We start from the raw sequence: 14,431 nt of genomic DNA on the forward strand, positions 1-14,431 counted from the left end.
TTTAAAGAGTTTTTATATTTTATATTTTTTATATTTAAAGCGAGTTTTTGGGCAGTGTAGAGTAGGGCTTGTTGTTTGTCATTTCTCCGATCACAAATGCAGACATGGTTTTATGTTTACATGGCACGATGCAACGTAACGCATAAAAAGACAGTATAAGTCATTATAATCCATAATTATGTCCCCACTGGATGCAACGAATGCCTCGTTTATAATGAGTTTTCATGTTTTTGAATCATCGCTCCGGCCTGACAGGGCATCATCACAATATGGTAAGGGGCGTAACATTTCCGTCACATGCTTGAGGTATTCGGCCAATCATAACGCACTGGATAGCTGGCCAATCAGAGCACACCTTGCTTTTCAGACCGATGAGCTTTGTAAAAATCTACGCATTTCAGAAAGGCAGGGCATAGAGGAGAAACAATAATGTACAGTATGTGGAAAATGTGTTTCTTTAAACCTTAAACCGCATTAACACATTTCATTACACCAAATACACAAAATAATCACATAACCCCTTTAATTATTAAACTAGTTAACTACAAATTAAATAAGTTAGTTATTAATAGTATAACAATTAAATAATGATGCATTCAATATTTTGAAATATTTTCATCTGAAGCAAATGATTAGGGGTTAAGGCTTCTGGATCTTTAGCATCCTCTGAAACTGCAGTAATTGGAAGATCGCTGAGTATGGCTTCCACTTCATATAAAGCAGTCTGTAGGCCTTCATCATCAAGGGTCTGCTGTCTCAGAACAGAATATAGGATCTTTTTGAGAATTCAAATGATTAGTTCCCATACACCTCTATGGTGAGAACCCTAAAGAAGGATTGAAGGTCCACTTGACATTCTCTCTCAGCAGTACCTTCTGTATTTTGTTTTGGTTGATGTCAGCAAGTGCCTCACTCAATTCTTGCTCAGCCCCAATGAAGTTGGTTCCATTATCCAAAATTATCTCCTTGAATTGACCCCTTCTACACATAAATCTTCTGAGAGCACAAATACAGGAATCTGTGTTTAGCGAATAGGCCACTTCGAGATGAACAGCTCTACTAATGAAGCAGGTAAATATCACTCCATATCTCATGAGCTCTCTCCCTCTTTGCCTCAATGGGAACAAAGTAATACATTACAATGTGACTGAAAGGTGGTAAATCAGGAGGGATTCGATTTAGGGGTAAGTCTGCCATTTTTTGTTCAATTGCAGATCCATGTCAACGTCTACAGAATAGGCCATCTCTGATGACTTTTCTGCCAGTAGCATTACCTCTGGTACCCAGTATCTTTTATGGAGTTTAGTAAGCAGTTGGTGTTTTAGTGAAACACCAACATTTAGTGAATACGGTCCATTAATGTTTGAACTCTTCCGGCATTGCCATCCTGCTCAACCTTCCGCCGACTCTTAAGATGCCATTGTCTAGGATCGATCTAACATGTACTGTATATCCTACTACTGGTTTTCACAGCATGACCTTTGTTCAACAAAGCCATTTCATCTTGAAAACTCTGTTGTTGAACATAATGAATAAGAGATTCTTCAGCGAGTACAAGATCTTCTACTGAGAGAGTTTGGGCACCAACCTTGGATTTGACTTTGGTCATGTGGTTATCAAGTAATTCTTGAGCTTTGGTATGTTGTGAAAAGACAGCTGCTGCTTCTTTCCTCTTCGGACTCAAACACAGGAGCATATTCCTACATTTCAACAGCCATGCAGTTGTTTTCGCAATTTTTCCCATAATGAAAAATGTTTTACTAACTTGTTGAATGGAGTTGAATTAGCTGTAGTGATAGTAAAAACAACAGTTGTTCTCTTTATCTCTGGATCACTGCCTGAAATGCAAAGTGATTCTTTAGGCAATTCAGGCCAGTCTGCAGCAGGACCCTTCAAATATTCTGGACCTCTCAGCCATCTTCCATCATTCTTAAAAGAGCTAGACCTTACACTTCGGGAAGCGTCATCAACTGGATTGGCTGGAAAGTTCACTTAACGCCACTGAAACGTCTGTGACAGATTTCTGATAGTCAAACTGTTGGCTACATATGCTTGGAATCTGCTAGTATCATTCAAGATGATTTTGGGGACTGATGTACTGTCCATCTAAAATACTGAATCATCCAGAGTTAGCTCTAGTTCTTCCTTCAACATTCTATCAACTTATGCAGCAAGAACTTCGGCTGCCAATTCAAGTCCATGGATAGTCATCACTTTCAGTGGGGCTACTTTTGCCTTACCCATTACAAAAACAACATGGACAGAACCGCTAATATCTGCAAGACACAAAGATTAGCTGTACCCATAGCCGATTTCGCTAGTGTCACAGAAGTGGTGTAATTAAGCACTACATTTTATTTTCAAAGTTGTTGGGTATGAAGCATCTACTGCAACTCAAATTCAAAAGTAGCTTGAGCTCCTCTAGCCACTTGTCCCATTTTTGTGCAAAGGCTGCAGGAATTTCTTCAGCCCATCCATAGTTCATCCTGCGCAATTCTTGTCCAATTATTTTAGCTGGCAGCATTACTGGAGTAAGGAATCCAAGTGGGTCGTAAACTGAATTGATAACTGATAAAATACCTCTTCCGGTAAATTGTCGTTGTTTGAAAGCTATTTTGAAGACATCAGACTCTATCCCACTAAAGTCCCAGTGCGCTGTCAACAGGAAGTTCATCTCTGCACATGTCAAGATGTCTCATTTCTTTAGATCTCTCCTCCTCAAGGATTGAGGCTAGTAGTACAGTGCGGCTATTACTATCCCATTTGGTGAGCTTAAATCCAGCAGTAGCACATACTGCAATGAGCTCCTGCACATACATGACGGCTTGTCTTTTATCTGAGACAGACTTGAGGCAATCATCCACATAAAAATTGTTACGAATTGTGGATAAAACTTCAAAGTCAACTTTGACTTTGTTATCATCTGCTGTCATCCTTAACGCAAAGCTGACACCACTGGGGGAAGAAACAGCTCCAAAGAGATGTACAGTCATCCTGAACTCTTCCAGCGGTTGGACTGATATCATCATTAGGCAACCACAGGAATCTAAAAAAATGTCTTTATATTGTTTTATCGACGGATTGTACAGGTTCGAGTAGCAACGGACTTCTTCACACAGCCTGCGCATGCGCAGTAGCCTACTGAACACAAAAATGGGAGGCATGCGGATGTCCGCTCAGAACCTCCGCGCACACTCTCCGATGACGATTTTTACGTCATGCGCACCATAGCAGACACTAGCAGACGCGGAAAGTATAACACAGGCTTAAGAGGGTATTCGTGAGATCTGGACACTGCAACAATTCTGAATTCAGTGAAGTACCTTGAAATGAGGCGGCACAATCAAATACCACCCAGATTTTCTTTTTCCTTTTATGGTAGACTCCATGATGGGGGATGTACAATACTCTACAATCATCTCGGTCATGCTCTTCTTCTGGTACTTGAAGAATGCGTCATCCTTCCTAAATACCTCTTAAGTATACTTGAGGCTTGTTGTTCTGCAATCTTTTTGTTGTCAGGCAGGTTGAGGTCAGGTTGGCGAAATGGAAGGCATATTTGATAATGATCATCTCGTTTAACGACAGAGTTGTTCACAATTTCCAAGAATCTCTGATCCTCAAAAGAAGCTTTGGGTTTCTCATTGTATGCTTGCTCTGGGAAGTCATAATTATACTGTTCTTTGAAGAATTCATCCAGTTTAGCCACTGAGATTCTGTTAGAAGACACAAATGTTCGTCACTGAACATCTGTGGATGAGTTACCCCTTAATGGACCATTAACTGGCCATCCTAAACATATTTGGACTGCATAAGGACCATCCTTCTGGCTGTTAAAAATCCTCAAGGGTTCCATCGCTTTTGGGACATTAATCCCAATTAACAGATCAACATCTGCTTTTATGGAACATAGTCGGACATCTTTCAGATACAGCCATTTCTTTATGTCCTCTTCCCTTGGTATATTCTCCTGGCTTACTGGAATTGAACTTTGTGTGAAAGTTTCAGGCAATTCTATAAAGTAGTCTCTGTCCAGCCCACTTACTTCTAAGCCACTCAACCAAAATGTTTTAATCAGCTTTTCATGTCCCATTGCCTTGAGCAGGATCTCAATTTGTTTGCCAGCCATGTTCAACCGTCTCGTCAATCTCTCTGTACAGAATATGCCTGAACTTCCAGGGTCTAAGAAAGCACTTGAAATACTCTACTACCTTTGGTGGCTTTTACTTGTACTGGAATAATCGCAAGCTTGCATTTAGCTGTACCGGCCCCTGTATGCTCAGTAGCCACAACAGCCATAGATACGGTCTGCTGGAATTAGCCTCTGTAGCATCATAATCTTTCTTGTGCACATCAGTCTGTGAATTAGGTGAGCTTTTATTTGATAAAGCATTTTTGATATGCAGCACTGTTGGCTGTTTCTTGGAACATATTTGGCAAGTAAGACGCCTTTTGCAGGCTTTGCTAGATGTCCTTGTTCTCAAGAAATCAATTTTATCCTTGTGTAATATGTCTGCCATTTTGACACAAGAATCCATTGCGTGATCATAAGCACAAAACAGACAGGGCTTATTAAAAGCAACATTAGCATCATCTTGATGATTTTTCTTTGCTTGACTATTCCGTTTTGATGCTTTGACAGAAGAAACTGTGGTAACAAAACTTTTCCTGCAAGAAGATTTGTGCATAGTAGGTTCAGTCATTGTCTTTCTGATGTTAGAATTTGTTTTCTGATCTTGAATCTCTCCAAAGACTGGATCAAGAAGAATCTTAGCTTGTTTCGCAATGAAAGCTACCAAGTCTGGGCTTCTTTGAGTGCGTTTCAAAATTTCACAGGCTGTAGCTCTCCACTTTTCTCTTAGCTTGTAAGGAAGGATATAGACAATGATTTTTATATTGAATGGTAAATTCAACTAGATGAGCTCCAGAGACAATTCCCCTGCGAAGACGTTGTCACCTAAATGGCCATCGGCACAAGACCACAAGAATTGGTTCCTTGCCACTGTCACCTTTGGCTTGCTTAGTTGGGGACACTTAATATCTGGCAAGATTGTCGACTTGATTGCACAGATACTATTTGAACTGAACTGAGCTGGACGATGACATCACTGAATCGATGATGAACTGATTGAAAAATTGAGTGTATACTATTGTCCTCTTGCGTTATCGACACACTATTTTCCTGTTTAATACTGTAAAGCTGCTTTGACACAATCTGTATTGTATAAAGCGCTATATAAATAAATGTGACTTGACTAAATAATCAGTATTGAGTAAATAAGTAAATATCTGTTTTTCATCTTGAAATTGACCTGTCTGCACACATACCACTGTCTCTATGTATGCTGAATATTAAAAACAAGTGGTTATTTAGTGTGAATCTGGGTTCTGGTAATGGAAAAACTAGAGCAAATGTGTGAGCTTTTACGGTGTGTGTGTGTGTGTTACTGGTTTACGCCAGGCTCTCATGGTCAACCTAGATTAAGAATATGAGTGCTTGCAGCTGCACCATCAGTCATGCGAACTGCCTTCCTGAAAAGTGCTTTATAACACTTTGTGTGTGTGTGTGTGTGTGTGTGCGTGTGTGCAAATGCATTTTAAAACACACAAAAAAACACCAAAATACAGACTTTATCTAATGCACATACATACTCAAGAAATCACATGTAAATAGGTCATTCTTAAAATCAAGTGCCATTTGTATCCCACATATACAATCCCTGATAGCACACATACATCACAGAGTGTTTGCTCATCTGAAATACGTCTATAGGACGATTCCTATCAGATGTCAAATTGATGTTTAAAATATATATTTTAAGATGTTTATGATTTAGAATGTATGTAAAATTGACATTGACAATTAGCATATTTGATGGACACTTTCATAACGAATAACTCGAAAATAATTTATAGTTTTTTTTAATCTGCTGTCAGACTATGTGAGACGTTCTTGTCATAAAGCGTTGCTATGGGTTGAGTCTTGCTTCCGACTTGACTGACACTGTGAGCCTCATGCTTTCTAAGCTAATATCTTCATTTTTTTTTCTTTGTTTGTTTTTTTGCAATTATTCTGCTTATTGTGCATATAAAATACAAGAAGTTTATATCAGTAGTCCCATATTCATAATTTTAACTACACAGTCTGTTTACAATATCAACCATATGCTTCATCCTTATTTATAGTGATTTTATTATTCTGTCTGTTTGTCATTATCTCTGGAAAGCACTTCTCTGTCTGTTTGAAGAAGTGCTGGGAATGAGGTGTCAGAAGCGAGCAGTCTCTGTGTGCCTTTACACATTTCTGCTCATTTTCAGAAGGAGGAGAAAATAGTCGTGTCTTCCATGTGCTTGAATTGAGGAATGCTATTTGTGTGGCATGAGTGTTTGTTAAAGGACACCACAGTGCTCATGGTGCATGAAAAAATACTATCAAGTCAAGTCACCCTTATTTATATAGCGCTTTATACAGTACAGATTGTGTCAAAGCAGGGTTAAAGTGTTAAACAGGAAAATCTTGTGCTGATAATGCAAGAGGACAAAAGAAAACAGTCAGTTTATCAGTTCAAGTCAGATTATTGTAGATTCAGTCCAGTTCATTTCCAATAGTGTCTGTGCAGTCAAGTCAATTATGTTGCCAGAAACTGTGTCCCCAACTAAGTGTCCCCAAAGGCAAGGAACCAAAACTCCATCGGTGACAGAAATGGAGAAAAAAACCTTGGGAGAAACCAGCGTAAGGTCGGGACAAACCAGCATAGTGTGGTTTAATTCCAGGCTGCAACGCACGTCAGATTGAGCAGAGGACTCGTCTGGTTCTCGTGGTCTTGTGCCATTGGCCGACAAGGTCTTCACAGAGGATCTAGTTGACATGGTCTCTGCTGACAGGGCTGTAGAGGTCGTCTCTAGTACCCCTTTTCCACCAAGGCAGTTTGAGTGCTGGTTCAGAGCCAGAGCCTAGTTTCAAATCAGTTCTTTGTCTTTCGACACCCAAAGCACCAGCTCCGAACCAGGAAAAGTGGTTTGTAAGTAACACCAAAACATTGCTGGTGTAGAAGAAAGAACCACTTGTGTCAGGGGCTGGGGGCGGGGATACCGTGACCAACACGATGAACAGCGGGAGTGATTGGAAAGCAGACGACTCTCTTTTTGCTTTTGGATGGCTTTCGCGCTGCTTTGGTGTCGTGCACCAATCGGTCTGCATGACGCTGACGCATCTCGAACAAGCCTGCTGTGTTTGGCACTGCCACGCTACCGTTATTGGGAAAGATGAGACGTATTCAGTGATGTAAGACCTGGCTCTGTGGTGGCTCTCTAGCCTGTGGAAAGGCAAACAGGTTCTTAGAAGGCTCGCCAGTTGAACCAACTCCGAACCGGCAATAGCACTGGCTCTGAACTAGCACCCGATTCATGCTGGTGGAAAAGGGGTATAGGTGTTGATCCACCATCTGGACTGGATACGGACTGGATCCAGGTGACTGCAGTGATCATCTGATCTGATACTGAACCATACTGCAATACATTCTTCTAAAAATGATCATGGTTCTGAAATTTGGTTCTGCATAGGACAAGATATGCATTTATTTGTGTCATTGTGTGTACTGTACCAAGAGCCCTGTATCTGTTTGGTTCTGTACAGGATCACATCTTCTTATGATGCTTTCACACCTGTAGATCGATTGTTTTGTTCCGAAACAGGGATTAAAATTATTAAAATGTTGCTGTTTATTCTTGGTGCGGTTTGCTTTCAAACAAATATGTATTTGTACCAGATTTGTTAATACAAATCACACGTGAGTAAACTGTTCTCTCATTGGTCAAAGTTCCACAGTTTATTTTCCGGGATTCCACTTAGCGGTCATGCATGTCATCTGTCTCGTTCAGGCGATCTCGGACCGATTGTTTTGGCGCGGATCCGAGTGCAATTGCCGTGTTCACATATGCCCAAACGAACCGAGCTAAGGGGGGAAACGTGCCAGGTTCCGAAACAACAGGTCAGGTGTGAAAGCACCCTTACACTTGTTCAGATGGCACAATGCAGTAAAATAACCCCCAAAAATTTGAAAACTTTTTAAAAATCAAAAAATCACTTCAAACTGAAAAAGGCACCCTTTTTCTTTTACAAGAATACAGACTCTCACATTCCCTCCCTACACACACCTGTATAAATGGCACGCCAGAGCGCTCAATGGCAACCACTCCAACGGTCTGACTGAGCTCCAAGTCTAGGATGAGGATCTCTCTGGGGTATAACAGCAACATGTGATTCCTCTTAGATGGCAGATATGACAGCTGGAGACAGTCATTAAGAGTCACTGCTTCAGCCCTGCACACAAACAAACACACAGTCAGGTCACATTTAAAACATCAATTTATCCTGCCTGTTTCAATGTTTATCTATGGCCCAACCTGCTGTTACGTACATTTATAAATCACAAATCAGACAACTACAGTATGTATCTTTATCCAAAGGTGTTCAATGGTAAATTACTGTCGGGTAATTGGATTGAGTGACAAACTTCCCATAGTTTGTTCACTGATCGCAGGATGCATATTGCTCAAAAAACAACAACATTTCTTAGGTTTTCCGGGAAACAAAATTGTATTTAAAAGGTTGATGAATGCTTGTGAGGAAAAATTAATCATTGAATTTGTAGAACAATAAAACTTCAACCATTCCCACTAATTTATTTATTAAGTGTTTTCTGACCAACCATGTTTATATGTGGCTACCAATGTCCTGCAGAAAAATATAAATATGTTATATTGAGCTTGGTCAAACTTAAGGCGTATATATTCTAATACTGAAACTGAAAAACGAACCCATGTGAAGTCGGACTAAACTTGGGAAAAAATGAAGTTTATTTGGAGTTTAATGCAGTGGTTTGAAACAGCTCGCCAGCACAAACTTTCTAGAAAAATATTGCAGCAGCCGTTTAAGATTAGATTAGATTCAACTTTATTGTCATTGTGCAGAGTACAAGTACAGAGCCAATGAAATGCAGTTAGCACCTAACCAGAAGTGTAAATAGCAATATGTGTGTATAAATAAATATAATATTATGTTTATTTATATACACCAATATTTTTATGGTGTGCAAAGTCTGAGGTACAGAAGCAAAGACCAGCTCGATGCTACGGAATGCCATCTCTGCCATAATTAGAAATAAATAAGTAAATAAAGAAATGTACAAAGAAATGTAAAAAAGCAAATATAAATAAATAAATATATAAATAAATATGCAAAGAAAAGTAAAAAAGCAAAAATGAATAATTAATCATTTTATTTCCTTATTTACTGTATGTATTTGTTTCCACATTTATTTATTTTATTTATACATTTATTTATTACCACTTTTAATTATTTTCACATTTATGCATTTATTTATGTATTTATTTATTTTCACATTTATTTATTTATACATTTCTTTGTCCGTAGGGTAATGAGGAGGGCGTGTTTTACCACAGGAATAGCAATCAAGCCAGAGTAGGCGAGGGGTAAGCTTTGAGGCCACAGTGACACCTTGTGGTGCCCAAACAAAGTACAAGAAGTCTAGCATACATGACGCACCTGTTGTGGGGATGAATGATTTAGATGGGCAATATGGCCAAAATCTTATATCACGGGTTATCAATTTCACGTGGGGGGTTGTTTTCGGCTGGGAAGTGTGCAATCTGTGATAGCGTGCATTTGCTGAAGCTCACGAAAGCGTCCAATCGCTTTCTTATGCGCACTGTTTTTTTAGGTTTCACTTTCAACGCATACAACGCATGTTTCAAAGATTCGGGATAGAAGGAGGCATCAGTTACTGTAGTAGATTTGTCGCCTCGCGCCACTTCCCATGTGGTCACCGCATCAACTGATTATAATGGGTTCTCTTGGTGTAGACACGACTTTAGATACGGATTTAGGCTGAAAATATCCAGAATTATATCAAACAAAAGGCGTCCATGGGAACGGAGCAAGTGAAACACACACACCATGCATTGTAGCTTAAAATTTGTTTAATATTTGCGACTGAAACCAATGATTATATGCAGTGGAGATGCGTTCACGGTCAAATATAATTCAGCATTCATTTTGAATATTGTCAAATATTTTTTCTTGATTACAAGAAGAAAAAAAAACTATTGTTCTTGTTGTGATTTATTTCTTGTTTTTCATTTAATTCACAAGTTAACACTGCAAATTAATTGGTTTCGTTTTTTTCTGCAGTCGAAGAAAATATAGCCTAAATTATGTCAGTGATTTCTCTCATTTTAAAGATTATCAAGAACTATTTTTTTTTCGATCTGCAGTCTAATAAATGTTAAGGAAATTAGCCTATAGGTCTATAGCCTACACAGGCTAATTTCATTCTTTCTATATATATATGTTCTAACCTGTAACTCGGGAAATGTAACAGGGAAAAAAAGCTTAACGTTTTTACTTAAAACCAATTCATTTTTAAGCCCTGATTTTAGACATACATGAGATAATATATTGTTTGACTAAATGTTTAAAAATAACGCTATAAATGTTATAATTAAGGGAATTAAACATAGGCCTATTTGAAAAAACATAATAAAATGTGTCTTCAAGCAATAATTCCAAAAAGAAAGAGAAGCATCGGACTTAATGCAAAACATATTAAAGACACATTGCTGTGACATCTATTATGGTCACCAACATAGCAGGAAAGCTAATGTTTTCTGTTATATTAAGCACAAACTAAGAAAAGTAAAACAAACCTTAAAGTCCGCATGTAAAATTGACTATTTACTTTACTAGCGCACATTGCTAGTCTTGATGAGAACAATTAATCCGTGCATAATTAAAAATTAATCCTATTGTTTGTTTTTGTAATCTTGAATCAAAATCTGAACATTTGCTTCCGCTCTGGAATGGCATTCCTTCTCTGATGACGTCAGTTTGACGGCTTGGGCAGAATATCCTTAAACACACCCCTCTAACCATTAGGTTGCTATGAGTGAGAGACCGAGAGGATAAGCGTAAAAATAAAACCACGCTAGGGCTGCACGATAAATCGAAATGGAATCGAGATCGCGATTCGATAGAAGCTGCGATTGTCATGCGTATCTTTCAGTGAAGCATGGTTCTGTGATCAGTAGTAAATCTCCATCCAAAGGCCAGAGGGCGCTCTTGCGCTGAAACTCCAAATATGCATCGCAGAATAAACCCAGAAAATGCCTATGCTGCAGCTGAATAAACAGAAGATTCAACAGCTTTCATTGATTCAACGTGACTAATAAACACACGACTACGGCAATATACGGTTTATCGGAGTTCTTATTATAATTTTCATTAAAATAAAGTATATTTATAATGCAATGCCTTTATCACTGCTTAATTATTACTATGAAATATGTTGCGTGCCTTATTCTGTGTAAGAAGCTACGTCATCTCACAGAAGGATTTATTTCAAACACTCGACTGACATTATGAAGTGAGTTTGGAGTAAAAATATGTTATTAAATGTGGTGTTTTCACATGCTTTCAGATGGAGCAGCATTTACTTCACAGAGCCGTAGTTCACGGAGAAGCTATGCAAACAGCTGTCATTATCGCGCAATAAAATCGATTTTTTTTGCATATCTTGTCAGTGAACTACGGCTATGTGTAGTAAATTCTGCTCCATCTGAAAGCACGTGATGATGATTTCCTGCTAATTACAGAACCGGCATTACTATCAAAATGTGCATGACAATCGCATTTGATTAATCGTGCAGCCCTAAACCACGCCCTCTATTCAATATTCCGTTTAGCTGGAAATATGTCACTGCACTGAAATAAAGTCAGCAGCAACATCCGGTTCACTTGGACTTTAACGTTTCAATAGCTAAAAATCACCGTGTTGTCCGCAGTGTTGTCGTTGGTGGGGCGGTAGCAGCTGTGGGAGCGCTCTGCGTTTACATTTTTTTGTTTTTGGTTCAGCAGAATTTGTCCAGTCGTGACGCACCAGTCGTTAAGTGTGTAGACTGACTCAGTCATTAGGTGTGCTCTTCTCTGAATGTCAGAGAATCTGCTCCAGTCGATGGTAATGATTTTTTTTGTGTTGAGGTCAGAATAGTCCTGTAGTGTGGTCCCAGCTTAACTGGTAAACCGACAGTAAGAATTTTAACCAATTAGCCTAATTCGGTTAAACCAGGAGTGGTCAACGTTGGTCAAGAGCCACAGTGACTTCAGCTCCATCCCTAATCAAACAAAGCTAATCAAGGTCTAGAACAGGGGTTTTCAACCTGTGGCGCCAGCACCTGTCAAGGAGGGCGCGAGCATCAATTAATTCAGACGTTCCCTTGAGAATTTATGAATATGAGTTAACAAATCTTTAGCCATCCACTAGGGGGCAATCTGACTCCCACTGCTAGTCGACAGTTAGAGCAGAGTTGGCTCGAGTATCAGTCACGCTCAATGTTGCCAAGTCCGCGGTTTTCCCGCGGAATTGGGCTACTTTAACACTTGCCGCGTTTTATAGTTTTAAGATAGTTTTGAGTAGCAATTAGGCAGGTTTTGTTGTGAAAACCTGGCAACCCTGGTCACACTTATTGACAGTGTAAGATGATTTACGATTAGCCGTGTCGGAAATCCAACCACGGATTGGCATGTTATCTCATCTCAGAAACAGGCTCAGCAATCACATTGAATCAGGTAACCTGGTTATATATTTATGTTTCAGTATAATTACACACACTTTACCAGGGGCGGTTCTAAACCCTGCCCCCTCAGCACGTGCCCCCTCAGATTTTTGAGCCAAGTGGATTTTGAATGCAGCTTCCAAAAGGCAAAAAATAGTCGATTAATATTTTCTATATTTAATACAATCACAATGGCGTGATTATAACATTTAGTATGTCATATCATCAGCAGCTAAATTCAAATCTGTGTTCGCTGGCTGGCGCGGAGCCAGATATAGACGTGTTTTTACAGTACTGCGCATTAACCAATCACACACGATGCTGTTGAGCTTATGAATGCAATGACCAATCAGAGGTGTTCAGATGAGTCATTACTAAAATGCCGGTGTTTTCGTCACTTGCTCGCTGACTGAATACCTCTTTCTGGCGAATTCTCTCATCAGAAACAACAAAGTGCAAATGTGTGTTCGAATCGATAAGATATTAATTTCATAGTGTAAACAGCTTCAGTGATTTTAATGGGAGTTTTTAAGAGTGCTTGAACTAGACTGTCAGTGAAAATGTTCTTTGATAATGTAAATGTTCTTTGCTCTCTTTTTGTACAATGAAAGTGTAGTAGCCTAACTTGCAATGTTTTTATTCACATTAACTTTCAATGTTAAATTCACATTAAATACTCAGTCGTATTAAAAATATGTTATGGCATGACATCCATATCTGTTAATTAAATAAACAGACAGGTTTTTATGCATAGGTTATATTATTAGGTTACTTTGACCCATCACCCACTATAGATCAAAATAATCTATAAGGTGAAAATCAAGATATTTCATGATATAGTTAATGCGTTTGGGGATGTTTGGAATAAAAAGGAAAAAATAAATCAAACATAAGTGCTGTTGTGGCTGCTGTGTGTCAGCAATGTGTGATTTAAGCTCTATTATGCAGTGTAAGCTGTGTTTGCCTAGGAAGACCAAACTAGCAGTTTATAAAATCTCGACATCAACCCTTCGCAAGCATGTAGAAGTAAGGTAACTTGCATCATTGCATTGGTGGTTAAAATTAAGCTTTGACAGTTTAGCAAGAGGCTTTGCACAAATTAGCCAAAAAGACTGGTGCAGGACTTATCGTCTGCGATAATATCGTAATTGTTGTTTTAACGATGTGTGATTTTACACTATCGGGTATTTTGCTAAAAACAAAACAAAACACTCCTACAGTGTGCCGTGAAGTCTAGCAGATTAGACTTGTGCGTGTGCGCATTTAGAGTGCGTCCTTTCACTGCGTGACTCAGTCTGTTAAAATGCATTTAGAAGGATCACAAAATTGAAGATATAGGGACAGAAAATGTATATATTTATATCATTTCATATAGTTAATATCACACGAAGAATGCCATATTTTCTCCAAAAATCAGCACGATTACATATAGATTTTTTTTTTAAAGCAGTTCAACAAACAAGAAGTTAAATAAGAGACTTGCGTTTTAGACACCATATTACCTGTTTTTGCTCTAATTCGACAACAAAAATAATTCCAAACATAGCCACCACAGCACAGTTTTGCGTCTCTGAGCAACATGTTGTTCCTGAATGAATCGACTGTTTAAGTGATTCGGTTCAATCGCAATGACTCGCTTATTAACAGTCACTTGATGGTCTACTGGTGGTTTTAATTTCACATTTAAAGTATCATATTATATATATATATATATATATATATACAGTGGGTACGGAAAGTATTCAGACCCCCTTAAATTTTTCACTCTTTGTTATATTGCAGCCATTTGCTAAAATCA

At 38.7% G+C, this 14,431-nt stretch overlaps 1 protein-coding gene across 1 annotated transcript in view; it reads right to left on the reverse strand.

Annotated features, from left to right (window-relative positions):
• The window catches only part of LOC107562765 (WD repeat-containing protein 11-like), a 163,270-nt gene that overhangs the window by 125,897 nt on the left and 22,942 nt on the right, over window positions 1-14,431 (reverse strand). Inside the window, exon 6 of the mRNA XM_016247483.1 lies at window positions 8,158-8,323. Within this exon, the coding sequence (XP_016102969.1) occupies window positions 8,158-8,323 (166 nt within the window). The remainder of the gene's footprint in view (window positions 1-8,157; window positions 8,324-14,431) is intronic.

Source organism: Sinocyclocheilus grahami, unplaced genomic scaffold (genome assembly GCF_001515645.1).
Source record: "Sinocyclocheilus grahami isolate Dianchi unplaced genomic scaffold, SAMN03320097.WGS_v1.1 scaffold838.1, whole genome shotgun sequence".
Lineage (NCBI taxonomy): Eukaryota > Metazoa > Chordata > Actinopteri > Cypriniformes > Cyprinidae > Sinocyclocheilus > Sinocyclocheilus grahami.